The sequence below is a fragment of the Fimicolochytrium jonesii genome (assembly GCF_025526975.1).
Source record: "Fimicolochytrium jonesii strain JEL569 chromosome Unknown EV422scaffold_21, whole genome shotgun sequence".
NCBI lineage: Eukaryota > Fungi > Chytridiomycota > Chytridiomycetes > Spizellomycetales > Powellomycetaceae > Fimicolochytrium > Fimicolochytrium jonesii.
The window spans coordinates 216819-240601 of NW_026515688.1; the positions used below are offsets into that span (position 1 = coordinate 216819).

Sequence of the window (23783 nt, forward strand, 5' to 3'; positions counted from 1 at the left end):
AGCGTAGGAGCGTAGACAGGCACATTGGACTTTTCTCCTTTTTTTTTTTTATGGCATTATATTACTTTGGTTCGGTTGAGTTGAGTTGGATTTGGAGGAGTGAGGCGGTGAGGGTTGGGGAGCCTGCTCAACGGAGGAGCGAATGAGGGAGCCGGAAGCAACCAGCCGGTCGACGAATGTCATGACTGTGCTTTAGATCCCGTTCCGTTTCGGACCCAGAGTCGGCTCCGCATCTAGGGAGATTCGTACTCTTATTGGGGGTCGACACCTGGTCAACGGGGGGAGTCAGGTCCCCATTTGACCCAGGGGAGATCCCGCCGTTGCATATCGAAGGCGCGGCAGATATTCTACGCCAAAGCGGGGGGGAATGTTCCAACCGGGCTTTTCGAGAACTGTTGGAGGGCGGCATGTCGTTGATCGGCGTGGCCATGCTGCATGTCTGCGGGAATGGGATGGGTCTGCCGAACTTTGAGAAAACGAAACAGAGATGGAGACGCAGGGGGATGAAGAATGCGTGTCGGTGCTCGTCCCTTGTGTGATCAGATCGCCTGCTGAAGATCCCTCTCGACCGTTTGTGGATATCCACACATCGGTCCAGCAGAAGGACCCCTCATGGCATCAGCGAGCGCATAGCGCATTATTATCCACCATTGGTACCAGGTGCGTCCGTACCCGGTCTGCGTGCAATTTCAGGGGAACGCAGTACAGGGCCAAGCAGGAAGGACTGGCAACGATAGGCTAGGGAACCCAATGTGGCTAACCTGTAGCCAACAAAGCGATACGGCTCAATCATCCGAATCTGCACGCAGTATGTCGATTCCCAAAAACGGGAACTAAGTGCATGTACAGGAGTCTACGCCGTAAGTCGAGGGGAAGATCTACATAATATACGAAGGGGATGTCTCCGCTATCGATTTCTACACTTTCCCATTTTCTAGCTAGCTCCCCACTCAAATCCAAGCAAACGTCACCGCCAACGCCGCGGCCGCCACCGCAACCGCTCCCGAAGCAACGGCGGGTCCAAGCCCGCCCGCCGCCGCATTCTTGGCCGCCTCCCCATTCGCCGCGCCGGTGGTGTTCCCGTTCCCATTCGTCCCGTTGTTGGGCACAACCGTTCCGTTCCCCGTCACGACGGTTCCATTCCCACCGCTCCCAGCGTTCCCAGCGTTTCCGTTGACGGTCGCACAGTCCCCCTTCCACCCCACCGCATTCGTTGCGTTGACGTTGGCCCCGCCGGTCTGGGCGCACGCGGTGTTGCGGGCGCACGTGACGGCAGGGAAGTCGGCGGAGGAGGAGCAGAAGTTGATGTAGCAGAAGACGAGCTGGTTCTTTTCGCGGCAGAGACAGGCGGCGTCGGTGGGCCCGCAGGCTGTTATGAGGTTGTTTTGGTTTTTGAGGCACTGTGGCGGGGTACAGAAAGAAGGGGGAGTTAGGGAAAAAAAAAGGTATCAGCCCACATCAAACCAAAGGTGAGAGAGGTATCGTGGCTTCGCTTCGCTCGCGAAGGACCACAGTGAGAGGAGCATTGCGCCTCCGCGGAACTATCGGCCTCCCAGAACGAACCGCCGTTGAGGGGGGTGTTTGTTTCACAATACGCTACCTCAGTGAAAGCATCCTGGGCGACGCAGGTAGTGTTTTGGCCCTGAACGACGACGGCGGTCGCAGCAAAGAGCGCTGCGGCGAAAGTGGAGGTTATGACCTTCATGTTTGGCAGAGTGAGACGTGGATTACTATGGATAGAAAGGAAAGAATGCTTCGGTGTTGCGAAAGATCGGAGGGGACGACGAACGACGACGAATTTGGCACCGACCCTTTTATGTATGCGGATCCTCGCGCGCGGGAGGGTTGGGGACCAGCAAGAAAGCTCTGAAACACCCAAGAGCCAGTGAGCGGTTTTTCTCGCCACGGGAGCGAGATAGCGCTTTGCGGGTTGGGGTCGTTGGGGGCCGTTGGGAATCAGAGGGATCCCTTCATCGCGAATCGGTCGGTGGCGGAGTCGCAATGACGCGCGCTGTCAAATTCCTTCCTATTCTCGTCTCGGACTCCCTTACACCCTTCGAGAGCATTACATGAACCCCTCGCAATAACTGATTGGCCCTACATACTGTATAGTAAATGAGGCATCTTGCGTAGCGGAGGGGGCTTGTGGGCAGGAGAGCTTTGCTGTTGCGACTTGCAATTTTCCTTCCGCTAGAGCCACGCCGAACTCTGGCGAATGCTCAATGTCGTCTCCATCTCCGCTTTCAATACGTCCGGGGTGCGGGCTGGATGGCGGTGGAGAGGAGGAAGATCTCAAGTCGGTTTCCTCCCAGGGTTTCCTGGAGGCCACTGGAACCATATTGGCTTTCCAGCGCTGACCTGTGCCACTCTCGCGACTCTCGGGACTTGCAAGGACTTAGTATAGATTTCCCATGTTTAGTGGCACAACAAACATGAACAAGTTGAAGAAGGGTCCAGAGTTATAAAGCATCGCAATGACTCTCTCGCACCTATCCACCACCTCCACTCCCTTAATCTCCATTTTCATAAACATTTCATTGAGCCGAGGAGAACCGACTCGTGGTTTCAGGCCAAGAATACGGTTGGAAAGGTGGTTTGCTAGATGTGCTGAACCACAGTTTGGTGCCGTGTTTGCTGATTGGTCTACATAATAACCCCTAGCTAGGTGACCCGCCGGCAAAAACGGATGTCGAACGTCGGCGGCTTTCTGCAGAGGGGGAGACAGAGTGACATGAGCGCATGGAGCACAACCACGCATCACTTCATGAGCTCCCCGTGCTACTAGTGGTCTCGCCGCACCAATCCAGGCCAACACTACAGCCTTCGCCGCCTGGCCCTACGCAGAGTCCCAGCGTTGAAGTCCCGATCCACGCCTCCATGTTCAGGTCCGTGTTTAGGAGGTGAGCTTACCAATATTCTCAACCTGGACGTCATCGTTTGACGCGGGTTGGTTTGACAGGTATTGATGGTAAGGATCCCATTCAGAGCGGGACAAGATGACACCCCAAAAGGCCCCTCCCACCCCATTTGCGCGGTACGAGGGCGAGGTCGTGCTTTTCGCCGTTACGCAAGACGAGGACTTTGATGCGTTGCTGCAGAAAAAGGGCGCGTTAGCTAACCTGCAAGGAACAATCTGTTCGTAAGGATTAGAACGTACGTTTTCGACGACGGCGCTGGGCAGTTGTTTCAGGGGCTCCGTGTGGGATGTTGCTGTTATTGTTGCAAATCTATACGACAGATGACGATACGTTGGGCGACGGATGAATGGTATGCATGAACAGTAGAAAGATTTAGGACAAACCGTAGGATAAGATCGTTCCGCGCCAATCCTGCCGCGCTGGCGGGACTGTCGGGGGCTACTGCATCGATCTTGGCAAACGGTGACAGTGCTTCTTCTGCAAAGTAAAAGGGAAGGTCAACCAGCGATGCTTCTTCCTGGAATGATGGATGAGGCTCGCTATCTCTCAGGCATCTATGCGCCCCTCTTCACCCAGAAGTTTTCTCAGTGAGCTTCCTTTGCTCGTGGTGTCGCACACCCTCGCTCGCGTAATCATTCACCATCCTCACTCCAACTTCCCCCTCGCCTTCCCGGCGAAACGTACCATTCCCCCCTTCCCCACCCGCTACCCCACTCCTCCCCTCCCTCCTCGCCCCCTCATGCACCTCGGCAAGCGCCTTCTCTATCCTCCCCATCATCTCCTGATGGTCATTCCGCAACCGAATGATCTCCACGCGCACATGTCGGATATTATATACGTCAATGTCGGCGCGCGGGAAGCCGTCGGCGTCCGTTAGGGGGGTTGTCATTGTTAGGTTTTGCTGTTGGAGTAGAGGGAAGGGGGTTAAGTTGAGGGGGATGGGAGAGGGGAAGGGGCGTTGGGACGTACGGAGGACAGGACTTGCTCGAGGGAGCGGATGCGGTCTTCTATGGCGTCTTTTTCGGCGATGAGACGGCGGGTCGTTGTGACGATGTCGTCGTAGGTTGAGGCTGTCATGGCTGGGGCTGGATACCTTTGCGAGAACGGTACAGAGACGAGAGAGAGAGATAGATTGCAGTTTGGGGCGACAAGGGAAGTGTGAGAAACCTCCTGCGAACGAACGCGCGTGAAAGCAGTCCGACGCTGTCGAATCTCTTCCCAAACGAGTTGGGGCAGGCATTGTTTCTACAAGTTCTATTTCACAAAAAGAAATATGCAAATATCCCTTTCCCTCCCGGTATCTCCAAAACTCCGCAGCGTCCCCCCAATGTCGCCCCTATCCCCCAAAAAGCTCGAAACTCCCCAAACACACGCTAATGCACAGCCCTCATCCGCCCCATCTCCTGTCCCTCCCCTTTCGCAGCCTTCTCCGACTGCTCCTTCAGATAAACGAGCACGGCCTCCGTCCCGCGTACAATCACATGCTGAGGCGGTGAATCGAACGGGTTGTCGCGGAGATCCAGTTTCTACCAACCCAAAAAAAAGCAGCAATGCATGGTCAGAAAGGCACATGAGATGCGACATGTAGTCAATGACCAGCGCACCTGCAAATTGGTCATGGTATGCATCGAAGGCGGCAGATCGCTGATCCGGTTATGCGATAGATCCATCCTGTTCAACGACGTCAGTTCCGAGATCTCACTGGGTAGGAAGTTCATTGTGTTGCTTCGGAGTTCTAGCACTGTCAGCTTCTTCAGCTTCCTAAATTTGATCATTTCCAGGACAAGACAACGTTCATCAGCATGGCAATCCCAGAACCCCGCTGGTTGAAGCTCAGATACTGACCCGATGGAAGCGGGTACGGTCTCCAGCTTGTTGTTGCTTGCAAAGAGCCGGTCCAGCTGGTCTAGGTTGCCGATATCTTCCGGGAGCGAGATGATTAGGTTGTGCGAGATGTCTAGCTCTGTTAGGGTGCGGATCTCGCAGATTTCGTCGGGGAGGATTTCGATCATGTTGTTGCTACGATGGGAGAGGGTGAGAAAATAAGAAATGGGAAGTTGAGAAATCCTGCCTCTTTGACGTTGTCTGCGCAAAGAACCAAAACTCACTTCAAAAACAGCTTCACCAATAGCTTCAGCGTCCGTATCGTAGTAGGTATCGCGAACGAGTTCAGCTGGTTGTGCCGCAGATCCAGATGCTGCAAGTTCTGCAACCCGCCGATCTGGTCCGGCACCTGGCTGATCGAGCAGCTGTCGCAGTTTAGCACTTTTAGCGCTCTCAGGTTGCCGAGAATCTCTATTGTGCGTATGTGTGAGCAGAGTCCCAGATGCATTAACGCAAAAGAAGAGACGTGGCGCGTACCAGGCAAATCCTCCATCTGCCCATTATCCTTCATAATCAGCTCCGTCAGCAGCGTCCAATTCCGCACGCCCAGGGGTATCTTCTCCAGCTTCGTATTCCGCATGTTGAACTTAAGCATCTTGGTGCAACGCGAGAGGGAGGAGGGGAGGTCGTCAAGCTGGTGGTTTTCTTGGATGTCGAGTTCTTCTAGGTTGATTAGGTTGCCGCCTGTGTGGGTGTGATTGGTGGGCATTTGTGTGCGTTTGGCTCTCCCAGTAATATGATTGATAACAGCGCCCATTACTTACACGAATCCGGCAGCGTCCTCAACGCATTATTCCCTAACGCCAGCCACCTGAGCGTCGTCACTTTCCCGATGGATTCCGGCAACTTCACCAGCAGATTGCTGCTGATATCGAACCTCTGCCCAGCGCAAAACAAAAATCAGCCCGACTGTCGGCAACAACCGTTGATTTGCTGATGTCTCACACACACCTGTAGCGTCTTGAGCCCCCCGATATCGTCGCTGACAGTCTTGATCTTGTTGAAGCCGACGTCGAGTTGCTCAAGGGAGGGGAGGACGAAGATGCAGCGGGGAAGACCCTTTATCGTTCCGAGTTGACAAAACAAATTAGTCCCGCACATCGTATGATGTGCCACCCCCTAACGCGCCAAAATTGTCGGTCCCCCACCTTGAGATCGTTATGATGCAGCTGCAACACTTTAAGATTGTGCAGATTGCCAACCTCGGGTATGATGTCCCTGCGTGCGAGGCATGGACGAGACCTGATCAGCCGTACGTCCCTCTCTCCGCGAGACACAGTGAGCACTCCCGCCCGCACAACTCACTCCAACTGATTTCCGCTCAAGTCCAACGTGAGAAGATTCGATAGCTCGCCGATTAGCGGCGTCATGGGTGAATAGAAGAGGCGATTGTTGCCTACAGATGAACCGGAATGATCAACACCTGCCTCTCCCAAATGGGCATTGTCAATGGAATACGAGGCGGGAAGGTTTGTAAATACCGGCATGAATCTCCACCAAAGATTTCGGCAATGACGGTGGGAAATAGTTGACATTGTTTTGCGAAAAATCCAATATTTGCAGCTTCGTGAGCCTTCCTATTCCGCCCCATCATATTCGTGTTAGGGACTACATCACCACGTCCAGTACGATCTGCAAAAGTTCTTGGCCACTCACCCAACTCCGGCGGCAAATCAATCAACAAGTTGCTCGAGAGATTCAACGTTGTCAGTTTCTTGCAGGCCTTGATATCCTTGGGCAGTATTTTGATGTCGCGCTTGGATAGGTCTAGCGTTGTTTTCCTGCGCGCCTTGCGGATGTCTTTTGAGAGGGCTGAGCCCATCTTCGGTAGTTATAATGTGGAGAGAGAGAGAGTGTGTGTGTATGCTTACGAAAAAACGAGACAGAGAAAGCGAGGGACAGGGAAAAGTGACAGCTTCCGACCAGCGACGCGCTGTCGCTTCGGGCTTTCAAATTTCCTCAAACCAAGGGGAATTCGAACCTTTGAACGGGACTTCCCACCCTTGCCCTCCGTCGGCAGCCGCCTCGTTGAAAACCCGTACGAGTTCAACGACGGCTTTGACGCACTCGAAGACTTGCGCGAAAGGAGAAGCACGGGCATGCTCAGGACGGGACACGTACATACAGTATGTGTCCAGCGATGGTGGCAGCGGCCCATTGTAGTCGGATTCGAATGGTCAACCCAGACAACGGAGAAGCGCATTGTACATTGCAGGGCGTCGTGACGGCTGCCACTGCTATATCACACTCTTGGCAACATACGTTCAGCGTTTGGTGACCACTGGCAAGAACTTTGCTTTGGAATGAGCAATGCGAAGGGTAAACCGTTCAAGACCGAGGGGGATGAGGAAGAGCGCAGCCGTAGACGTCGCCGTTGATGGAACTACCATACCTCTGCAGTTGTTGTTGATGGGAAGCGGAAATACCCATCACACGCACAGGCAACCTAGTGTCATCCTACAGCAATTAACGAGCTCTTGGTTGGTTTGGTCGCCACAGAGGGGCGGGACAAAGGACTTGCAATGAGTCCGTGCTTGGAAGCCGTCATCGCCAAGCAAAGCCTCTGAGATGGAATGTTAGCGAAGTTTGAGTCCAAACTGCGGCCATCGATGAAGTCGATGGGTATGAAAATATAGAACGTACATTTTGCGTACTTCGGGGAATCTTTCCGTCTTTGCTGCCTAAGCCTTGAATAATCAACATCATTGGCAAATGCCTTCGTATTTGTGCCGCTATTCGATGCGTTTCCTTGTGCTGGCATTGGGTGAATCGACAGCGTCTCTCATCAACCTCCGACAAGTGACGGTCGCGTTGAGATCTGCTCCCTTCCGCTTTCTCCCGATCGCTGTCCCAAGCCGCAAGGCTGTCCCAAGTCCGCACAGTTCTCCCAAGATCGCACCCAATACAACAAAATGGCGAAGAAACAAGAGCCCAAAATCCCTGTCACGGTTCTCGGCGCTGGCGTCACCGGGCTAACGACAGGTAGGTGGCCCTTCCAGACTTCACATTCATATGCAATTGCGTCCCTGTTGTGAACTCACCTTCGCGTTCGTTCGACAGCATGGTATGTTTGTCCGCAGTCCGACCACAGCTGCGTCAGCCTACGACAACAGCAGTCGTCTCGAAGTTGCTGTAAATGACTGAATGTTATATTTGACAATCGCGATTCCAGTATATTGCAGAACAGGGGCTATCAGGTCACTGTGGTGAGCCGGGCGTTTCCGGGGAACCCTGACGTAGACCCGATCTACACGTCGCCTGGTGAGTTTACTGGACGGGCGACAGGAAGGGTTCATGCGCGTGGAAGCAGGGCATGGATCAGATCACTATGGAAAGCTGACTGTAGTATTAATATCGACGCTATGGAACAGCGGCTGGGGCGCACTGGAGGAGCTACGCGGCGAACGATGATTACAGGGGACAAGGTGAGGAATGCGTCCCAGCTCGGTCTCCCGTTTTATTCTCGCACATCGTATGCTAAACCGAATGGTTTCTCAGAATGGGATGAGTTGACCTTCCAAACACTGCTACGACTATGCTCGGTACCAGGGACGGGGCTTATGATCGCGCCAGGTACGATCCATGAGCCTAATCAAATGGGTATTTCGTTTCCCACGACGAAGGGGTTCAAGCTGATCAGGTGGATATGCATAGGCTACGAGTTCTGGGCGGAGAAGCCGGATGTATGGCAAGATCCGTTCTTTGCGCGGTTTATCCCGAAATATCAGCGGTTGGAGGCGGAAGCGTTACCGCAAGGTTGCAAGTTTGGGATCTCTTACGAGACTGGTGGGTACCCTCGTTCTTTTCCCGCGGTGAGTGTATCATAACAACCATCAACGCTTACACTCCCCTCTCGCGAAAACAGTGTGCATAAACGTCCCGAAATACCTCCCCTGGCTCCTCGACCAGTTTCTCTATCTCGGCGGCAAGACCGAAGAGCGCGACGTGTCACACATTGACGAGCTGTTCCAAGGCAAACATGCCGCGAACGTCGTGGTCAACTGCACGGGGTTTGGGGCGCGCACGCTACCGGGTGTCGCGGACGGGCATGTGTACCCGACGAGGGGACAGATTGTGCAGGTGTTTGCGCCGCATGTGAGGCATACGGTTACGCGGCTGGGGACTATGCATGAGGACTTTACGTATATCATTCCCAGAGACGACGGGATCGTTGTGCTCGGCGGGACTTACCAAGCGGACAACCAGTAAGTCTGTTCTCAATCTCTCTACCTCCCGTTCACGCGACTGATATTTCCCTCTTCCCACAGCTCACTCGAAGCGGATCCAAAAACCGCCGACGACATCATCGAGCGGTGCCTCGCGATATGTCCGGAATTGAAACCGGAGGGCAAGTCGCTGGAGATCGTGGCGCATAAGGTCGGGTTACGTCCGACGAGGGTTGGGGGGACGCGGTGTGAGGCTGAGTGGCGAGGTGAGTGAGGCACAGGCTTGGTCGGAAGTAGGGGGTCCGTTACTGACGCGACAACTTGTTGCAGAACTAGATAATGGGCGGAAAGTGTTGCTTGTACATAGCTACGGCCATGGTTAGAGAGGCAACGGTCGTATGACTTGGCCCCACGATTGGAATGCTAACGGTTCATCTGTTGCACAGGAGGCTACGGCTACCAATCAAGTTACGGCTCGGCAGCAACAGTAACCAAAATCGTAGACAGCGAGCTGGCACAGCAGCGGGCGTCGGCCCGGGCGGCCTCTAACGGTGCGGCGGCAGGGAGGGGGAGGGGCGGTAACGCTAAGCTGTAGATTTTTGCGTAACTTTAGGAAAATGTACACAGAAAGGTGGGAAACGGGGGCATGTGTGTAGGGTGAAGGAGGTTTTATGTAGGGCTTTTAGAGCATTTACCGTATAGTGGTTGTGAGAAGGTTCATTTTACATATGTAGCACAAGTAGTATCATTCCTATCGGAGTCTTCTCGTCTTCTCACGTCAAGGTGGCTGCGTTGATGTGAGGGTGTCCGGATGCAGGTTGCACAGCCACCGCCTTGCTTGCCGCGTGTCGTTCCCTCGCTTTCGGACGGCACGCGCGACAGAGGGAAGCGAAAGGCTTGCACCTCCAACCTCTCAAGCACAGCAGCAGGAAAGAATAGAGATTGAGAAAAGCAGAGGCATTCGTTCCAACGTCCTTAGCTGCACGGGCACTATGTCAACCCCCCTCCGCCCCCGCCCGACCTCCTCCAACGCTCTCCCATCCTCAGCCTCGTCCACCAACCACCACCACGCGCTCTTCTCATCCCCACCGCCTCTCCGACCAACCGCCCACCACCCGTTTGAGAACGCTTCCTCGCCGTTGAAGGCTCCTAGTCCGTGTCATGGACTGAATGACTGCGGACGGAGGGAGGGTGATGGTATGTGTATCAAAGAAATATCGGCGCGCGTTTGTACGTGGTGCTAAGCTGAGCCTTTACTGGGTTTTGTATGTCTCATATAAATAGATGTGGAACTTTTTGCAATGTTACCCTTATCGTCGCCATGTCGCGGTAGCAGCAATGGCAGCAGAAGCTCGATCAGTGATGTGGGTGTAGGGCATAAACGCCCGCGGGAGGAACCAGGCTGCGTGTTGCGAGAGATGGACTGGAAGGAGAACGCAACGGGATCCGACGAACACATGGACGGTGCCCCGGAGCTTGCTGAGAACCCTCTGAATGCACTCCCAGTGTCGCGGCCCGGGTGGCGAAAGTACCCGCTTCACTATATGGAACAGGAGAAACCTCCGGCCACGGGATGGTCGCCGTTGGTGCGCAAGAAGCCGGCGGTATCGCGGGACTCGAAAACGCTCTTCTCGGGTGCCGCGTGGGCGAGCGGCAAGCAGTTTGCATTTCCTTTGGCGCCGCATAGGGCTTTGGTTGGGAGGGAGATGTTTGGTGGGTCGTTAAGGGGTCGGATACGACGTAAGTGCGAGTGATTATACTCGTTAGGTCGGGGGTACAGGAGTGGGCAGCTGATCTCTGTATGTTGTGGACCCATACCAGCGTCTTTGAGAAGGTATCTGACGCACTTAGTGAGCACCGAGCACGATATCTACCGGACGGTGGGAGAAGCCGGTGTCGAGGTGCCGCCTTTCGCATGCGCTTTCAAGAACGGTGAGAATTCTTCGGAAAGATTAGTCTGGACTGCACGGATTGGAAACACTGACAATGACATACTTTATTTGTACCAGACGCGTCAACGAGCAACATCCTGGCCGTAGCAGATGAGGACGGCACCATCGGCCTGATCAATGCACAGCACGATTCTCGTTACGAGTCCCGTAAGTCCCCACTCCAGGATATCACGTATCCAACCCGCAAATCATGCTAACGAACGGCCGATCACAATTCCCAAACACAGACACCCCACGAACTGAATGGGCCGCACACCAAAACGCGATATTCGACATCTGCTGGTCCAATGACGATCGCCACATTGTATCTGCGTCGGGCGACCAGACCGTGCGTGTGTGGGATGTGGAGACACAGAAATGCGTGCGCGTGTTTGAGGGGAATACGTCGAGTGTTAAGTGTGTCACGCGCAATGAGCGAAATCCGAGTGAGTGGGGATGAGGAGACTGCTTGGCGGGGATAAGGATGATGGGGAATGGGCACTGACGTGCATCGTGATTTTGACAGATATCTTTGCGACGGCAGCCCGAGATGGTAAAATCATGACTTGGGATGTACGATGCAGCTCGTTTGGCAATGATGAAGGTAAGAAACGCTTGAGAACTACCTTGCGCGAGCTCCCCCCGAGCCCATGCCTTATGTCCGTTCTACAATTCTCCAATCACGCAGTGGCAGGCCAATACCATCGACCAACATGCACCATCCGCAATGCGCATTCGCTCTCGTCGAATGCCTCGAAAAAGTTGAGGAGGTTGACGACGACACCTGCCCAGTCGGGCCAATCGCAGAGTGTAACGGGAGTGAGATTTATACCCAATGTGGAGACGATGTTGGTGTCTTCGGGTGCTGCTGATGGGTATGTGGTCATTTCTATCACGCTCTCTGTGCGTAAGTGAAAGTTCCCGCCGTAATGATTATACCGCAGGCTATTGAAGATATGGGACATGCGGAATGCGGTGTCGTATTCGAGGAAGGACCCGCCGGTCCCGTATGCAAGTTCCTCGCCTTCTGCAGGGTCCAAGCGCGCTAGAGGTATGTAGCTTAATAGTCAGACACATACAGGCGCGACAAGATTACTGATATATTATTCTGTAGGGTTTTCATCGTTCAGCGTAAGCGCTGACGGAAGCCGGATCTACGCCGCCTGCACAGACAATAAGTACGTCCATATCCCAACTCCCCAATCCTCCCCTCCCACAGTGCACACCAATCAACTCACATACCTCCCCCGTTCCAGCATCCACGCCTACGACGCCCAAAACCTCGGCTCTCCCCTCCGCACCTACTCTGCCTCCGGGTTCCGTGTCAGCACCTTCTACATCAAGACAGCCCTCTCGCCCGACGACACCTTCCTCGCGGCGGGTTCGTCCGACCATAATATCTATGTCTGGGAGCTGGATGCGGGAGAGGATCGGCCGCCTTTGGTATTGAGGGCGCATACGGGGGAGGTTACCGCTGTGAGTTGGTGTGGTGGGGATTTCGGGAAGGTAAGAATCTGGAATATGGCAGGGTAGACATTTGCCTGTTGTTTGAAAGATGGGTTGATCAAATCCTTATCGCAATCCTCTTTCTACTTCTCTTGATACCCCAGCTCGCATCATGCGCCGACGACGCCACCATCCGGCTCTGGAACGCCGACCTGGCCTATGACGAAACCAAGCAAGACCCAGCCTACAAATCCCAGCGCGGGGTGGCCGAGGAAGGCCAACTGCGGAAAATCTTCTCCGTGCTCGATTCCAGTAGCTATACCCTCGACCCGCAGCAGAGGCGGAGAGCGTCGCCTGAGGATGATGCTGTGACGCCGGTGCGGAGGAGGGATGAGAATGATGAGGACGGACCCGGGGACGGGGAGGTGGACGAGGATGCCGAAAATGTGCCACCGGTGCTACCGATGGCGGGGCAGGGGTCTCTGGGTGCTGTGCCTTTGCCTGTACTGCGGCCGCTAGGGATCATACAGGCCGGAGATGTAGCCGGCATGACGACTATAGCAACAACGCCAGCAGCGAACACGACGACGCCACGACGAGCTCCTGGCACCGGCAGTAGCGGCGGTAGCAGTGGGGTTTCATCGACGCGACGGCCCACATCAACATCGGCGTTGAGACCGCGGTCCATTGCGGAGTATTTTGCCCCGCCCAATTCCTGAGCGATAACGCTTGGCTGAATCCCATACATCAAAGAGACTGGGGCGCGAGCTCTTCTGTAAATACGTAGCACTTTCTTTCATGGCCGGACACGGGGACACACTGTACAGAACACACCGGCGGTCATACCCCCCGCAAGTATCGGGGAGAAACGGCGCCTGAGGCCAGTAGAATTCATACATACCTTTTCGTTGTGGGATGATTTTGTCGTCCGTACAATATACACCCAAACAAGGACTTTTTGATTTGAGGATGATGGATGATGCGAGATTTTAGATATTAAGTTAGGTTGTCCTGTGCTATACGCTCTATCATAATGACGGATTGCCGACTGAACGCTATATATACGACCTATCAGTCTACATAGTGTGCCACTAGTTCATGCCGATTCGGATACTCTGTGCGATCCCATATGCCCGCAGCTGACTTTTGTCGGTACCGTGTTCTTCACATTGATATTTACATGTGTGGAGCTTCCTTCCGGCTTAGAAGCCTGACGGGATGGGTGTTGCTCGTGTGTGCCGAAGAGGCCCGACCCGGTCGAATGATTGTACACTGTGAGAACCCAGCTCCAAGGCCAAATCCTCCGTTTCGGTCCGCTACGCCAAATCCCGCATCAGCACAGTTACAGCGCCCTGGTACAGCTCATCGTTGATGCCAACCAACTGCTCGTTCTGCTGCTGGAGCTGTTGCACCTGCTGCTGCAGTTTCGCGTGGGCGGTTTCCAGGGCCGATTCCGAGGGGGTGGAGTCGAGGGTGCGGAGCTTGTCGGAGATGGAGGTAAGGAAGGTGGGTTGGAGGGTGGTTGTTGGGTGGGAGGTCTGTTGGATCGGTGGGTGGAATGGGGTTAGCAGCTGCGGGTGCATAGGAGATGAGACGGGGACGGGACGCACAGAAGTCAAATCGCCAGCAAGGGTCGGAAGCTCGACACTGGGATCGTGGCGCACTTCCCCGGCGGGCAGGACGTGGCGCGCCCATGGCTTGATGGGGAAGAAGTTGTGAGCGGATGCGGAAGGGTCCATTAGGTGTGGCGGTTTGAGGAGGATCTTTACGTCTGTCACTGGGGCTATGTGCAGGTTTGGTGTGTGAGGGTTGTGAACGAGGCGTTTGAGCAGGATCCAGTGAGGAAGACATACCTTTGTGGGTGGAGAAGGTCCGGAGCGCTTGGCTGCTGGTGGTATCCCACACCATTGCAGTTCCGTCAATCGAACCCGACAATAGGATTGAGCCGTCGAACGACAGTGCCAGACTCGTTATCGACTGTCTGTTGATCAGAACGCATCAGCATGTGACGCTCCTCCTCATGCAACCTTTTCACCGTAACTCACGAGTGTCCCATCAAAACGCTCTCATCACTCCGGATATCGTCCACGCCCTGCCTCAAACCAACAGCCTCCCCGCCCGCCGACCGATGGTACAGATTCGTCCTATATATCAGTCCCTCAGACGACCCAGCAAACAGGCGTGTCTCAGTGACATCGAGCGCGATGCTCGTGATGGGTTTATGGTACACAATGGTAGTCAGTAAATCCCCGCTGAGGGCTTCCCAGACTTTACACGTTCGGTCAGCCGAGCTCGTGAAAATCCGTGCGCTTCCAAAGAGGCCGACTCCGACTGCGATGTCTGTGATGGGTAGTGCGTGCCCCGAGAGGGAGCGGTGCGGGCTGGGGTCAGTGTCTGCTTGCGGGTCGATGGTGCTGGCTAGCAGCCAAACGTTTGCGACAGAGTCCTCTCCGCCGGTGATGAAAGCTAGATCGTCGGTGGTGAATCGGATCACTTTTACCGCTTTATAGTGGCCGTCGAATGCTCGGAGAAGCTGGCCGGTGTTCATCTGCCATATGTACACTCTCCCGGACTGTCCTCCACCAACAGCATAGATTCCCGAGTTTGACATCGCCAAAGAAGTCAGGTTCTCTGGCAACACGAACTTTGTCAACAACTGGGCCTACATGAAGTGAGACAGACCGAATCAGTCAGTTCTGCCCGCAACTGTCCGCCCCAATGAGCCCCGCCCTCCCAAACTAACCTTGGCCCAATTCCACGCATGCACCAAGCCCCTATCATTCTGCGCCGCCAAAAACGTCGACGAGATCAGGGCGCCTCCCAGGTGCGAGGGCAGAGGCAGCGTCGCCGTGGCCCTTGCGTTGCTCTTGTTACCCTTCAGCGTCCCAAGCACGGCTCCGGACCGCAAGTCCCAGATATGCACCGCCGGGTCAGTGGAGGACGCCGTTACTGCGACTTCTGTTATTGACATATTATCGTTTTGTGCGGTGCTGTGGCTGTAGACTCCAGGTAATGGAGTGAGAAATTCTGTTTACTCCAACCAAAGCCATGGCACTGACAAAGGCAAGTTGGGAACAAGTCGTCTTCCGTAAACACCCTCCCGTTCGCCGATTCAATGAACCATATGCCGACGTTCCTACTGCTGTGCCAGAAAAAAACAGGTGACCCACAAACTCACCTGTATCAGATTACCTTACAGACAGCGATAAGTGTATGCTTTTCCGAGGGGGGGCCGACGGTGAAAGAACACGAGGAAGGGTTCCCAGGCAGTGTTTGACCTGTATTGCTGTTGTCCAATTCTTCCAAATTGAGACGGGCGGAGGACACGGACGACTTGCGAAAAGTGCGAAAACGCGTGCAGGAAGTGAAGGCCAAGTCCAAAAACAGAAGGCCCTCTTAAAGGGGATCCATGCTGCTCCTCCGAGTGCCCTTTGAGACCTTTCGACACGAGGTTTTCCCCACGATCGAGCGAGCTCCATTATGAAATATTGCGAGAGCTGCTCGGGAACGACTGGTTGAGAAAGGCAGCGTCGTCACCAACTTGTATAGGGTGGACCTTACTGTCTGAATAATGACCGACGAGGTAACTCGGCAAAGTGAGAAAGGTTTCCACAACTTTTCTGGCTGGATGACAGCCCCCGGTTCGTCTGTCTATGTGTCTACATGAGAATTGCGCTTCACTTCCATCCAAACCATTCCCCGCAGGCAGTCGAACACCCAGTAAGGCAATGATGGAAACGTTCCATTGAGGCAAGAAAGAGCTCTAGCCGCTTCATATAAATAACAATAGTGAACAAAACCGGGATCACGCCTACAATCCGAAATGACGAGAATCTGCCTATGTGGTGACCTTATCCGCCAGGGGCCTACGTATCTATTCAACGGGGGGATGCGGCGCCTTCATCCATTTCTCGACCGTCCCCTACGCCCGCCTATCCTTCCACCTCATTCGCGGGAACACAGTCGCCGCGTTTCCGCACGTCGGCGTGGTGGTGGCCCCATGCAGAATCAGCAATCACCTCTCCAACCCTATCCGGGGGGCTGCGGGAAACCAAGTTCAGCGGCGTAATTGCGTTTTGCGTTGGGATACAGGGTTCAGATAGTTGTCCGGAGTCACAGAATTGTGAATGATATGTACATAGACATGTGCGTGTGGTGTGCGTATATATGTGTGCGTGTGTTTATGTGTATAGCGTGTGAGTGTGCGTTCTTGCATGCGATTCCGTGTAATTCGATAATTCTTCTGCTGTACATTCGTATGAGAAGCATTTCGTATTTTGTCCGCTCGTCCGTCTCATCGTTGCTTATCGACCTGGAGGTTACGAGTTGCGCTCGGTAGTTTGACGGTGACTCCGTCAAGCTCCGGGCTCATGATCACTTGGCAGCCTAGCCGAGAGCTAGACATTGAGCAGGCTCGTCAGTCGTATGCCCCGATAATTCATGCAAAAACGATCCAAAATCGCTCGCTCAATACGCACGTCTCAGTCAACCCAAACGCCAAATCCAGCATATCGTTCTCCTCATCAGACGGCTCTTCCAACTTATCGTAATACTTCTCCTCCACAATGACATGACAGGTCGAGCAGGCCAGCGATCCTTCGCATGCTCCTAAAAAACCCAGAGTGTGAGCTCAATCAATCTGCATATGCGCATCGACCGAAAACGGGTGAGAACGGGACGGTACCTTCAAGGTCAATATCATATGCGTGCGCCAAATCTAGCAGATTGTCGCCCTCGTTGGCTTCTACGGTGATCTTCTCACCCTCTGCCGTTACATACGTCACCTTTAAGCTACGTAAAGTGTGGGTATGAGCAAAAACCTTCCCGAAGTGATCTACCACCGTCCATTCTCTCCGCATGTCTCTCCCATGTGACCCCCCAAGGGTGCAATTACATACCCCGTGCCCGGCGCTGGCTTCTTTATCTCCGCATGCCTTAGCGGTATGGAAGAGTGGATAGCGGCGGCTCTGGGAAGAAACGGGGAGGTGCGGCGGGAAGTCACATGTATTCTGGGGATGGACAGGTTCCGTGGTGATGGTGATGTGGCGAGATTGCGAAGCTGGGCGGCTCCTCGCAGTGACCGTAGTAGGACAGTGCTGGGCCGCAGTGCTGCTGCTGCTGTTGTCGAAAGCATTGTGTGAGGGATGCGGTGTTGGGTTGAAGGAACGAGGATGGCCACTGGCCAGAGAAACCGCAACTTCCGTCAAGTCCTTCTCCGCGTGTCCCTTTTTCCAAACGACATTTCGCTCTGGGGAAGCAGTCGATCCCACAGCAACATCACCATCACAACGCACTCTGATAGCTGCGCTTTACACTTACTCAGCCTGAGCACCCACTACAAACTTCCGCTATGGCCACCGCCCAGCAACCCACCGCCACCCTGTAAGCACCCACAATCGCCCATCCCCACTACCCCACTCCCTAACCCCACTTCGTTCCAACGCAGCCACCCTCTCTCGAACTACACATTCGGCGTCAAGGATGCGCAACCAGAAGAAGACCCGTCCGTTGCGGCACGGCTGATGCGGCTACAGAGCGAGTACGCCACGCAGGGGATGCGGATCACCGTCGAGGCAGTTCTGGTCGTGCATGAGCATGGACATCCCCATGTGTTGATGTTGCAGATTGCTAATACTTTTTTCAAACTGTAAGGGAGGGCCTGTTGTATAGCAGTGGATTCGGCGTGGAGAGGCCGTGATGTATGTGGTACTAATGTTCGATGGTTGTTAGGCCTGGGGACTCGTTGAAACCGGGAGAAGACGACGTGGAGGGTCTGAAAGCGCGACTGAATAAGAAGCTGGCGCCGCCGGGTAGCGGGGCGGACGTGCCGACGGTAGATTGGGAGGTCGGAGAACTGCTGGCTGTGTGGTGGAGGCCGAACTTTGAGACTTTTATGGTATGTATGAGACTGTGGTCCAACTGCATGGGAGTCTCTCGATGCGAATGTTCGTACTGAATTCCCTTGCCTGTAGTACCCGTATATCCCAGCTCACATCACAGTAAGCGCTCAGCATTGATCCAGACCTATTCTCAACGAGTGAAACATCCTAATCTCCAAACCGCACCCGCATCCCAGAAACCAAAAGAGATGAAGAAGGTCTACCTAGTCCATCTCCCCGACAAGAGTACGTTCTGACCCCTCTCCCACCCGCCCCCCACACAACGCTAACCGAATCTCCCAACCCACCACACATAACAGAACTCCTCTCAGTCCCGAAAAACATGAAACTGCTAGCAGTGCCGCTGTTTGAACTGTACGACAATGCCGCGCGGTACGGGCCGCAGTTGTCGGCGTTGGCGCACTTGTTGTCGAGGTTTCATTTTATTTATGAGTAGTAGGTTGGAGTGTTTGTGTGAAGGAGGGGGAGGAGGGGAGGGGGATGGCGAGGGGGGGACGGATATGTACATTGGCGTAAGGATGACAGGGATCGTGCGGGAGGGGTGGAGAGGAGAGCTGACTGGGAATAGGCGACAGTTTCCACGGAGCTGCACATGCCGCGCTGCGCATGACCACGATTTGGATTAGCATCCGCCACGAACATTGGGCATGAATGCCCATGTCCACGGTGGGGAGGGGTCGGGAAGCGAGAGACGTCAGCGAGTTGAGGGGTAGGAGATGCCTGATAGGGAGGGAAGCCACCAACTAAGTGACGTTTGGACGTAAGAGGACTGCCCATCCAGCGGCATCGAATGGCGGTAGAGAACCTCGACCTCTGGCGTATTGAAAACCCGGGCCACACCTCCACACTTTCCACCATTGTGGTCCCCGCCGATTCATCTGGGTTCATATCTTCTACGCAATGAAAACGCCAAAATAACATGCGTCTGAGTTGAAGAGCGATGGCTTGCCTTGTTGGTTGCATATATACATAGAATCAGTTTTAAAAAAGCCTGGCAGTGCGGGATAGATAGAGGAACGCAAGACTACGACACGAGATCCGCGCGATGTTTCCAATACTTTCGACGGACGGGGTCGGTGTTCTCTAACCTTGCGCATATCTGCGATAACAAAGCATCTATCAGAAACGGCGTCTCATGACATATGCAGTATTCCGAGCGAAAAACCAAACTCACATCTTTACAAGCCACCGTATCCTTCCTCGCTTCCGCGATATCGAGCAGGAATGCCGACGCGTGCGGACCGTGATCGGCGTATTCGTTGCATAGTGTTTCCAGGTCGGGGAAATCGGTGAGTTGTTTGCCGGCCAGTTTGATGATCCTAGCGTGAGGAGACCCCATCTTGTCAGCAAAAAACGGCGCGAAACATCGGTCCCCTGCGAATCTCAGTGTCCTCACCCCCTAAGATAAGCCCAAGGACTCTCATTCCTTGGCGACAACCTAATCTTCCCCACCACGTACCCAATCTCCTCCTCCAAATTCCCCTCCTCAAACCCCTCGGGTCGATTCCTCATAACCCAATACCTCTGATTCCACGCCGAATTATTCCTCACGTCCTCGTCAACCAGCTTCTCGACATCCGGCAGCTCCTTCTCCCACAGAGCAAACCGCGACACGGCCCACTGGCGGTACGACCAGCAATGGTAATTTTTCGAGTCGACGGCGAGCTGCTCATTGATGAAGGCGTGCTCGGCGGAGGCGTCGTTGAGGTGGGAGATCAGCGCTTGGCGGTAGTGCCAGATTTGGTAGGATTTGGGGGTTTCCGAGGCCATTTCGTCGATGAAGGTTAGTTCGGGGGGAATGGAGGAGGAGAGGGCGAGGACGGTGTCGAGGCGGTATTTCCTGTTATGAGACGCGTGTGAGATCACGCTCATTCACACACTGCATCAAGGGGTGTGCAACCCGGCGAAGCGATGGATGTATACCATACAGTGTAGTGCGCCGGGTTCTGACGCACGAGGAACTTGGTGAGCTCGAGGACACGCGGGCTTCGCTCTTCGGAACGGAGGATTGCTCGGAAGCAATTCATCGCGTCGGCGTCTAATCGGAGTAGAGGCAGGGTAAATACGGATGCTTAAGTGAGGGATCCAAAGGGAAGCAGGCGCTCACAATCCGGGGCATATGCGATCGGGACGAGAGGAGTGGGCCCCTCGTCTTGGGGGATGGGCGTGATGTCTGCCCATTCTGGTCGTTTGCTGAAGAGGGTCTCCTCTTTGTCGTCGCTGCTCGCCATGGCGATAAATATGCTATTGCCAATATAGAAAACCGACTGCTTTACTCCGAGGAAGGAAGGAGAGGGCTGATCAGCGATGACTCTTGTGTATGGGCTGTTCGGGGCTCCTCGGTGTGTTTCCAATCCCGCTGAAATGGCGTCCCCAAATTCACGGCGGCGCGACGAGAGAATGGAGAGAGAGAGATGAAAGCCACGCCTCCCTCCGGTCCTTCCCGCAACATCCGTCACATAAACACATCGAGGCCATCGTCGCCATCCCTCGCTCTCAGCCCACCGCTCACTCCCACCGCAGGGCACATACGCCTCCCCACCGTTTGACCACCCGACGCTGCTGCACATTGTCCCCCCCACTCGTAACACAAAATGGAAGCCCTCAACGCATTACTCGCGTCAGGACAGCACCATGACCTGCTGTCCATCGTCAAAGGGTTCCGCAATGGCGCTGTTTACGGTACGTCTCTCTTTGAACGACTGCTCACTCGTGGGGTACAGCCAGTCCTCCGTTTATGCAGTAATTCAGTCATTGGCAATGTTCTAATTTGCCTCTCGCTTGGTGTACGATGATGTCTGTTTTCAGGAGCGAAAGTGCGCTTCCCACACGCGCTAGTCATGACCTTCCTCTTCCGGACCGGCAGGTAAAGCCATGTTTTCCCCCTCACCCACTGCTCCTCACGTTCATCTTACGATCGCCCCCGCAATAGCCTCCAAGAAAAGCTCCGTTTCATCCTAAAAGCGACGTACCAGCACTCGCGCAACCTGGCCTTCTTTGTGACGATCTACAAGTCGCTGATGCTGCTGCAGCGGACGGTCAAAGGCGGGAAGGAGCATGGCGCGGACGCATTTGTGGCGGGGGTTGTGGGAGGGTATGTTGTTTTTGGAAAGAATAATAATGTTAATAATCAGGTATGGGTTGCGAGGTGGGGATGTGGGTAGGGGATGTGAGCGGGAGAGAGTGGGTAGATGTGGGTGGGTGTGCAAGCGGGAGTGAAGTGACGAGCGACAACGAGCATAGCACGAGCAGTGGCGAGCCGGTTTGCGGGACCATCCTTGGACGAAATGCACGCGAAGCGGGCCACGTCGCTCGCCCAATGATACCTTCACGAGCAGTCAGCAAGCAGGATCAACCATTCCTTCACTCGGTCACCTAATCACTCTCACACCCCACGCAGATCGTGCTATACCTCTTCTCCCGCATCATGATCGGCCTCGCCAAACTCGCGGTCAAGAAGCAAGTGCTGCCGGAACCCAAGCACACCTTCCCCGTGTTTGCTGCCCTCGTCTGGGGTATGTGCCATTTTCATCACATTTGTTATACTTCGTTGCGGACTGGGACTGATTCTATCTGATTCATGCAGGTATCGTGATGTGGCTATTCAGACATAACCGCGACACACTACAAGGATCGTTGCAGGCGTCGATGCATTACTTGTACAACGATTCGGACAACTTTGATACCTTCAAGAACTTTCTGTGGCATAATCGTTGAGCTGGATTGATGGGGTGGAGGCGGTAGTGGGCCCGGGGAAAAGTTTTGCAATCGCGACGAGGAGGAGTTGTGAAGGTTTTCTTGAATGAAGAGCTTTTTTCATTTCTGTCTTGTTTTGTGTGTATATACAGTTTGAGAAAAACACTTTTTGCATGATCGAAGGAAGAGGATACAGTTGAAGCTAGACTAGTACTGAAGAGTGAGGGTATGGAATCATTACACAAGCCGCATTGGGGGGGGGGGGGGGATTAGCGCAGGGATTATAAACAGATATGCAAGACAAAGTGAGAAAGACAACTTTCCCTCACTGTCTCAAATCAATCATCAAGCATCGCCCCCGCCTTACTCCTCCTCCCCGCCTGCACATCCCTCTTGACCGCCCTTTCCTTATCCTTCCTCGCATACTCCATCTGCCGCTTCGCATTCCGATCCCTCAACGGCTTGACCGGTTTCCCCCCTTCCTCGGCGTTATCATCCTCATCCGACACCTGCCTCGACGACCGTCCCGATTTCCCGCCAACGACCCCGCGCGTAACCTCCTTCCCGGCATCGGCCGCGTACCGTTTCGCGACGTATCGTACCAAGATCGCGTCGCCGGCCCTCCACGCGCGTTTCAACTTATTCTCGATAGTGGAATTCTCCAGTGCCTCGACACGGTGTGTGAACAGCGCGAATTCGGTGGTGAGGGAGTCTACCGCGAGGGGAGGCGGCGCGTCGACGGATTCGAGGGAGAGGTCGGAGAGGTTGTCCGCGATATCGGATGCATTGTCGGCGTCTTCGCTCCCGTCTTCGTCAGAGTAGCCCCCGTCTTCGCCCTCGGCTTCGTCGTCGGTGTCGTAGTATTCTTTACGCCAGGCTGTACCTTTCTCTTCGGTGCCGGCGTCATCGGATTCGAAAAGCTCCGAGTCATCGTTGGTGTCATCCCCCTCGGCGCCGGCTTCGACGTCTTCGGCGGTGACGGAGGGTGAGCCGGTGAGGACTGCCAGACGGCCCATTTCAACCAAGGCGCGCACAGAGGCGGGGAGTTGGCGCGGGATGTCGGGGTTGTCTTCGAGGTCGAGGATCTCGAGGTCGTCGAGGTCGGAGATGCTGGAGGGGATGCTGGTGATTTTGTTGGCGGAGGCGTCGAGGTAGGTCAGGCGGGGGAAGAGGGTGGAGAGGCCGTTGGGGAGGGATGTTAGCCGATTCTGGCCGCTGTGAATGAGGGAGTGTGTCAGTGCCAGTTGGGTGTCTGAGTGAATTGCGACGGATGATGGATGATGGATGAAGACGATGGATGGTAATGACATCCTGCTCGCCATGCTCGCGACAAGGAGGTTGGGCTGGTGTGTGGTCCGCAATCCTGGCCCTCCGGCCCAGTTGGGCTTGCTCACGGCCGCATTCTCCTCGCTTCGCTCGGAGCATCCCTCGCTATCGCTATCGCTCTCTCCACTCACATCAGTAAAGCAAGCAGATCACTCAGTTTCTCGGCGGCCACCGGCAATTTCCCCAGATTGAGACTCCTCAAGTCCAGTACACCCGTCTTTCTCGCCTCTGCGATTCTCTGCCTGACCGTGGGCGTATCCTCTTCTGGAGCAGCCTCTGTCTTTTTTGAGGCAGCGAATGTCGCTTTCGTGCGAGTTCGCCTGTGGCCTGATTTTGCGTTTGTGTTGAACATAGTTCTTGATGTTGGGGCGGTTGGATGGATGATGCTGTGGGGTTGGGTGTTGGGGGTTTGGTTTGGAGGGTCAGCTCTGGGATGGGGCTTTTTGGAGAGGGTGACGTCGTCCTTTTGCGACAAAAGAGGCTAAAGAGGGCGGAAGGAAGGAATCGAACCCGCGG

General features: G+C 54.6%; 11 protein-coding genes across 11 annotated transcripts; 4 read left to right on the plus strand and 7 right to left on the minus strand.

Annotated features, from left to right (window-relative positions):
* Positions 1-626: 626 nt before the first annotated feature.
* Positions 627-1988, minus strand: EV422DRAFT_170660 (uncharacterized protein). The gene is made up of 4 exons (XM_053065080.1): positions 1811-1988; positions 1601-1730; positions 1068-1400; positions 627-984 (listed from the first exon to the last, which is right to left on the minus strand). The coding sequence occupies exons 2-4, from the start codon at positions 1703-1705 to the stop codon at positions 790-792; spliced, it is 633 nt and encodes a 210-aa protein (XP_052923481.1). The 5' UTR covers positions 1706-1730; positions 1811-1988; the 3' UTR covers positions 627-789.
* Positions 1989-2981: 993 nt separating this feature from the next.
* Positions 2982-3995, minus strand: EV422DRAFT_569578 (uncharacterized protein; the record flags this gene model as incomplete). Its single annotated transcript, XM_053072783.1, has 5 exons — positions 2982-3092; positions 3158-3227; positions 3302-3395; positions 3603-3819; positions 3888-3995. The coding sequence occupies 5 exons, from the start codon at positions 3993-3995 to the stop codon at positions 2982-2984; spliced, it is 600 nt and encodes a 199-aa protein (XP_052923482.1).
* A 171-nt stretch (positions 3996-4166) lies between these two features.
* On the minus strand, positions 4167-6757 carry EV422DRAFT_170844 (uncharacterized protein). The gene is made up of 11 exons (XM_053065082.1): positions 6459-6757; positions 6284-6379; positions 6108-6198; positions 5951-6020; positions 5754-5861; positions 5567-5681; positions 5280-5486; positions 5027-5213; positions 4764-4937; positions 4523-4679; positions 4167-4444 (listed from the first exon to the last, which is right to left on the minus strand). The coding sequence occupies exons 1-11, from the start codon at positions 6622-6624 to the stop codon at positions 4292-4294; spliced, it is 1524 nt and encodes a 507-aa protein (XP_052923483.1). The 5' UTR covers positions 6625-6757; the 3' UTR covers positions 4167-4291.
* An 882-nt stretch (positions 6758-7639) lies between these two features.
* Positions 7640-9736, plus strand: EV422DRAFT_537388 (D-amino-acid oxidase). Its single transcript, XM_053070906.1, has 10 exons — positions 7640-7784; positions 7808-7810; positions 7974-8063; positions 8174-8227; positions 8301-8375; positions 8457-8588; positions 8668-9007; positions 9071-9234; positions 9299-9346; positions 9415-9736. The coding sequence occupies exons 1-10, from the start codon at positions 7715-7717 to the stop codon at positions 9561-9563; spliced, it is 1125 nt and encodes a 374-aa protein (XP_052923484.1). The 5' UTR covers positions 7640-7714; the 3' UTR covers positions 9564-9736.
* A 130-nt stretch (positions 9737-9866) lies between these two features.
* On the plus strand, positions 9867-13298 carry EV422DRAFT_621722 (WD40-repeat-containing domain protein). The gene is made up of 11 exons (XM_053074146.1): positions 9867-10165; positions 10253-10708; positions 10790-10900; positions 10978-11067; positions 11148-11345; positions 11426-11503; positions 11588-11774; positions 11844-11950; positions 12014-12077; positions 12156-12405; positions 12510-13298. Exons 1-11 carry the CDS (start codon positions 9961-9963, stop codon positions 13062-13064), a joined length of 2301 nt encoding a protein of 766 aa, XP_052923485.1. The 5' UTR covers positions 9867-9960; the 3' UTR covers positions 13065-13298.
* Position 13299: 1 nt separating this feature from the next.
* Positions 13300-15691, minus strand: EV422DRAFT_537390 (quinon protein alcohol dehydrogenase-like superfamily). Its single transcript, XM_053070907.1, has 5 exons — positions 15089-15691; positions 14391-15007; positions 14199-14326; positions 13956-14128; positions 13300-13883 (listed from the first exon to the last, which is right to left on the minus strand). The coding sequence occupies exons 1-5, from the start codon at positions 15314-15316 to the stop codon at positions 13662-13664; spliced, it is 1368 nt and encodes a 455-aa protein (XP_052923486.1). The 5' UTR covers positions 15317-15691; the 3' UTR covers positions 13300-13661.
* An 835-nt stretch (positions 15692-16526) lies between these two features.
* Positions 16527-17738, minus strand: EV422DRAFT_170974 (2Fe-2S ferredoxin-type domain-containing protein). The gene is made up of 4 exons (XM_053065083.1): positions 17244-17738; positions 17030-17136; positions 16824-16953; positions 16527-16742 (listed from the first exon to the last, which is right to left on the minus strand). Exons 1-4 carry the CDS (start codon positions 17477-17479, stop codon positions 16640-16642), a joined length of 576 nt encoding a protein of 191 aa, XP_052923487.1. The 5' UTR covers positions 17480-17738; the 3' UTR covers positions 16527-16639.
* EV422DRAFT_537399 (cleavage and polyadenylation specific factor 5) lies at positions 17581-18711 on the plus strand. Its single transcript, XM_053070908.1, has 6 exons — positions 17581-17727; positions 17792-17992; positions 18076-18241; positions 18318-18344; positions 18422-18470; positions 18545-18711. Exons 1-6 carry the CDS (start codon positions 17696-17698, stop codon positions 18679-18681), a joined length of 612 nt encoding a protein of 203 aa, XP_052923488.1. The 5' UTR covers positions 17581-17695; the 3' UTR covers positions 18682-18711.
* A 926-nt stretch (positions 18712-19637) lies between these two features.
* On the minus strand, positions 19638-20476 carry EV422DRAFT_498769 (uncharacterized protein; the record flags this gene model as incomplete). Its single annotated transcript, XM_053068044.1, has 3 exons — positions 19638-20085; positions 20169-20283; positions 20353-20476. The coding sequence occupies 3 exons, from the start codon at positions 20474-20476 to the stop codon at positions 19638-19640; spliced, it is 687 nt and encodes a 228-aa protein (XP_052923489.1).
* Positions 20477-20674: 198 nt separating this feature from the next.
* On the plus strand, positions 20675-22286 carry EV422DRAFT_537404 (Tim17/Tim22/Tim23/Pmp24 family-domain-containing protein). Its single transcript, XM_053070909.1, has 5 exons — positions 20675-20927; positions 21054-21111; positions 21178-21379; positions 21646-21760; positions 21832-22286. The coding sequence occupies exons 1-5, from the start codon at positions 20840-20842 to the stop codon at positions 21960-21962; spliced, it is 594 nt and encodes a 197-aa protein (XP_052923490.1). The 5' UTR covers positions 20675-20839; the 3' UTR covers positions 21963-22286.
* On the minus strand, positions 22195-23774 carry EV422DRAFT_621728 (uncharacterized protein). The gene is made up of 2 exons (XM_053074147.1): positions 23399-23774; positions 22195-23156 (listed from the first exon to the last, which is right to left on the minus strand). Exons 1-2 carry the CDS (start codon positions 23617-23619, stop codon positions 22280-22282), a joined length of 1098 nt encoding a protein of 365 aa, XP_052923491.1. The 5' UTR covers positions 23620-23774; the 3' UTR covers positions 22195-22279.
* Between the last annotated feature and the right edge of the window lie 9 nt (positions 23775-23783).

Excerpts from the sequence above, each read along its gene's own strand:
- EV422DRAFT_170660 (XM_053065080.1), bottom strand. The coding sequence starts at position 1,705 with ATGAAGGTCATAACCTCCACTTTCGCCGCAGCGCTCTTTGCTGCGACC. Across the intron at positions 1,401-1,600 it reads CCCAGGATGCTTTCACTGAG|TGCCTCAAAAACCAAAACAA; the intron begins GTAGCGTATTGT and ends ACCCCGCCACAG. Across the intron at positions 985-1,067 it reads GGAACGGGAACACCACCGGC|CGCGGCGTTGGCGGTGACGT; the intron begins GCGGCGAATGGG and ends TGCGGTGGCGGC.
- EV422DRAFT_537388 (XM_053070906.1), top strand. The coding sequence starts at position 7,715 with ATGGCGAAGAAACAAGAGCCCAAAATCCCTGTCACGGTTCTCGGCGCT. Across the intron at positions 9,008-9,070 it reads ACTTACCAAGCGGACAACCA|CTCACTCGAAGCGGATCCAA; the intron begins GTAAGTCTGTTC and ends CTCTTCCCACAG. Across the intron at positions 9,235-9,298 it reads GTGTGAGGCTGAGTGGCGAG|AACTAGATAATGGGCGGAAA; the intron begins GTGAGTGAGGCA and ends AACTTGTTGCAG.
- EV422DRAFT_170844 (XM_053065082.1), bottom strand. The coding sequence starts at position 6,624 with ATGGGCTCAGCCCTCTCAAAAGACATCCGCAAGGCGCGCAGGAAAACA. Across the intron at positions 4,938-5,026 it reads TTGGTGAAGCTGTTTTTGAA|CAACAACATGATCGAAATCC; the intron begins GTGAGTTTTGGT and ends CTCCCATCGTAG. Across the intron at positions 4,445-4,522 it reads ATACCATGACCAATTTGCAG|AAACTGGATCTCCGCGACAA; the intron begins GTGCGCTGGTCA and ends TTGGGTTGGTAG.
- EV422DRAFT_537399 (XM_053070908.1), top strand. The coding sequence starts at position 17,696 with ATGGCCACCGCCCAGCAACCCACCGCCACCCT. Across the intron at positions 17,728-17,791 it reads CAGCAACCCACCGCCACCCT|CCACCCTCTCTCGAACTACA; the intron begins GTAAGCACCCAC and ends GTTCCAACGCAG. Across the intron at positions 17,993-18,075 it reads GCTAATACTTTTTTCAAACT|GCCTGGGGACTCGTTGAAAC; the intron begins GTAAGGGAGGGC and ends GATGGTTGTTAG.
- EV422DRAFT_537390 (XM_053070907.1), bottom strand. The coding sequence starts at position 15,316 with ATGTCAATAACAGAAGTCGCAGTAACGGCGTCCTCCACTGACCCGGCG. Across the intron at positions 14,327-14,390 it reads AGCGTTTTGATGGGACACTC|ACAGTCGATAACGAGTCTGG; the intron begins GTGAGTTACGGT and ends TCTGATCAACAG. Across the intron at positions 14,129-14,198 it reads GACCTTCTCCACCCACAAAG|CCCCAGTGACAGACGTAAAG; the intron begins GTATGTCTTCCT and ends ACCTGCACATAG.
- EV422DRAFT_621722 (XM_053074146.1), top strand. The coding sequence starts at position 9,961 with ATGTCAACCCCCCTCCGCCCCCGCCCGACCTCCTCCAACGCTCTCCCA. Across the intron at positions 10,709-10,789 it reads GTTAAGGGGTCGGATACGAC|CGTCTTTGAGAAGGTATCTG; the intron begins GTAAGTGCGAGT and ends GACCCATACCAG. Across the intron at positions 11,068-11,147 it reads CGATTCTCGTTACGAGTCCC|ACACCCCACGAACTGAATGG; the intron begins GTAAGTCCCCAC and ends TCCCAAACACAG.
- EV422DRAFT_537404 (XM_053070909.1), top strand. The coding sequence starts at position 20,840 with ATGGAAGCCCTCAACGCATTACTCGCGTCAGGACAGCACCATGACCTG. Across the intron at positions 20,928-21,053 it reads CCGCAATGGCGCTGTTTACG|GAGCGAAAGTGCGCTTCCCA; the intron begins GTACGTCTCTCT and ends GTCTGTTTTCAG. Across the intron at positions 21,761-21,831 it reads GTTTGCTGCCCTCGTCTGGG|GTATCGTGATGTGGCTATTC; the intron begins GTATGTGCCATT and ends TGATTCATGCAG.
- EV422DRAFT_170974 (XM_053065083.1), bottom strand. The coding sequence starts at position 17,479 with ATGCTTTCGACAACAGCAGCAGCAGCACTGCGGCCCAGCACTGTCCTA. Across the intron at positions 17,137-17,243 it reads AAGCCAGCGCCGGGCACGGG|CTTAAAGGTGACGTATGTAA; the intron begins GTATGTAATTGC and ends CACTTTACGTAG. Across the intron at positions 16,954-17,029 it reads ATATGATATTGACCTTGAAG|GAGCATGCGAAGGATCGCTG; the intron begins GTACCGTCCCGT and ends TGGGTTTTTTAG.
- EV422DRAFT_621728 (XM_053074147.1), bottom strand. The coding sequence starts at position 23,619 with ATGTTCAACACAAACGCAAAATCAGGCCACAGGCGAACTCGCACGAAA. Across the intron at positions 23,157-23,398 it reads GATCTGCTTGCTTTACTGAT|CGGCCAGAATCGGCTAACAT; the intron begins GTGAGTGGAGAG and ends CCTCATTCACAG.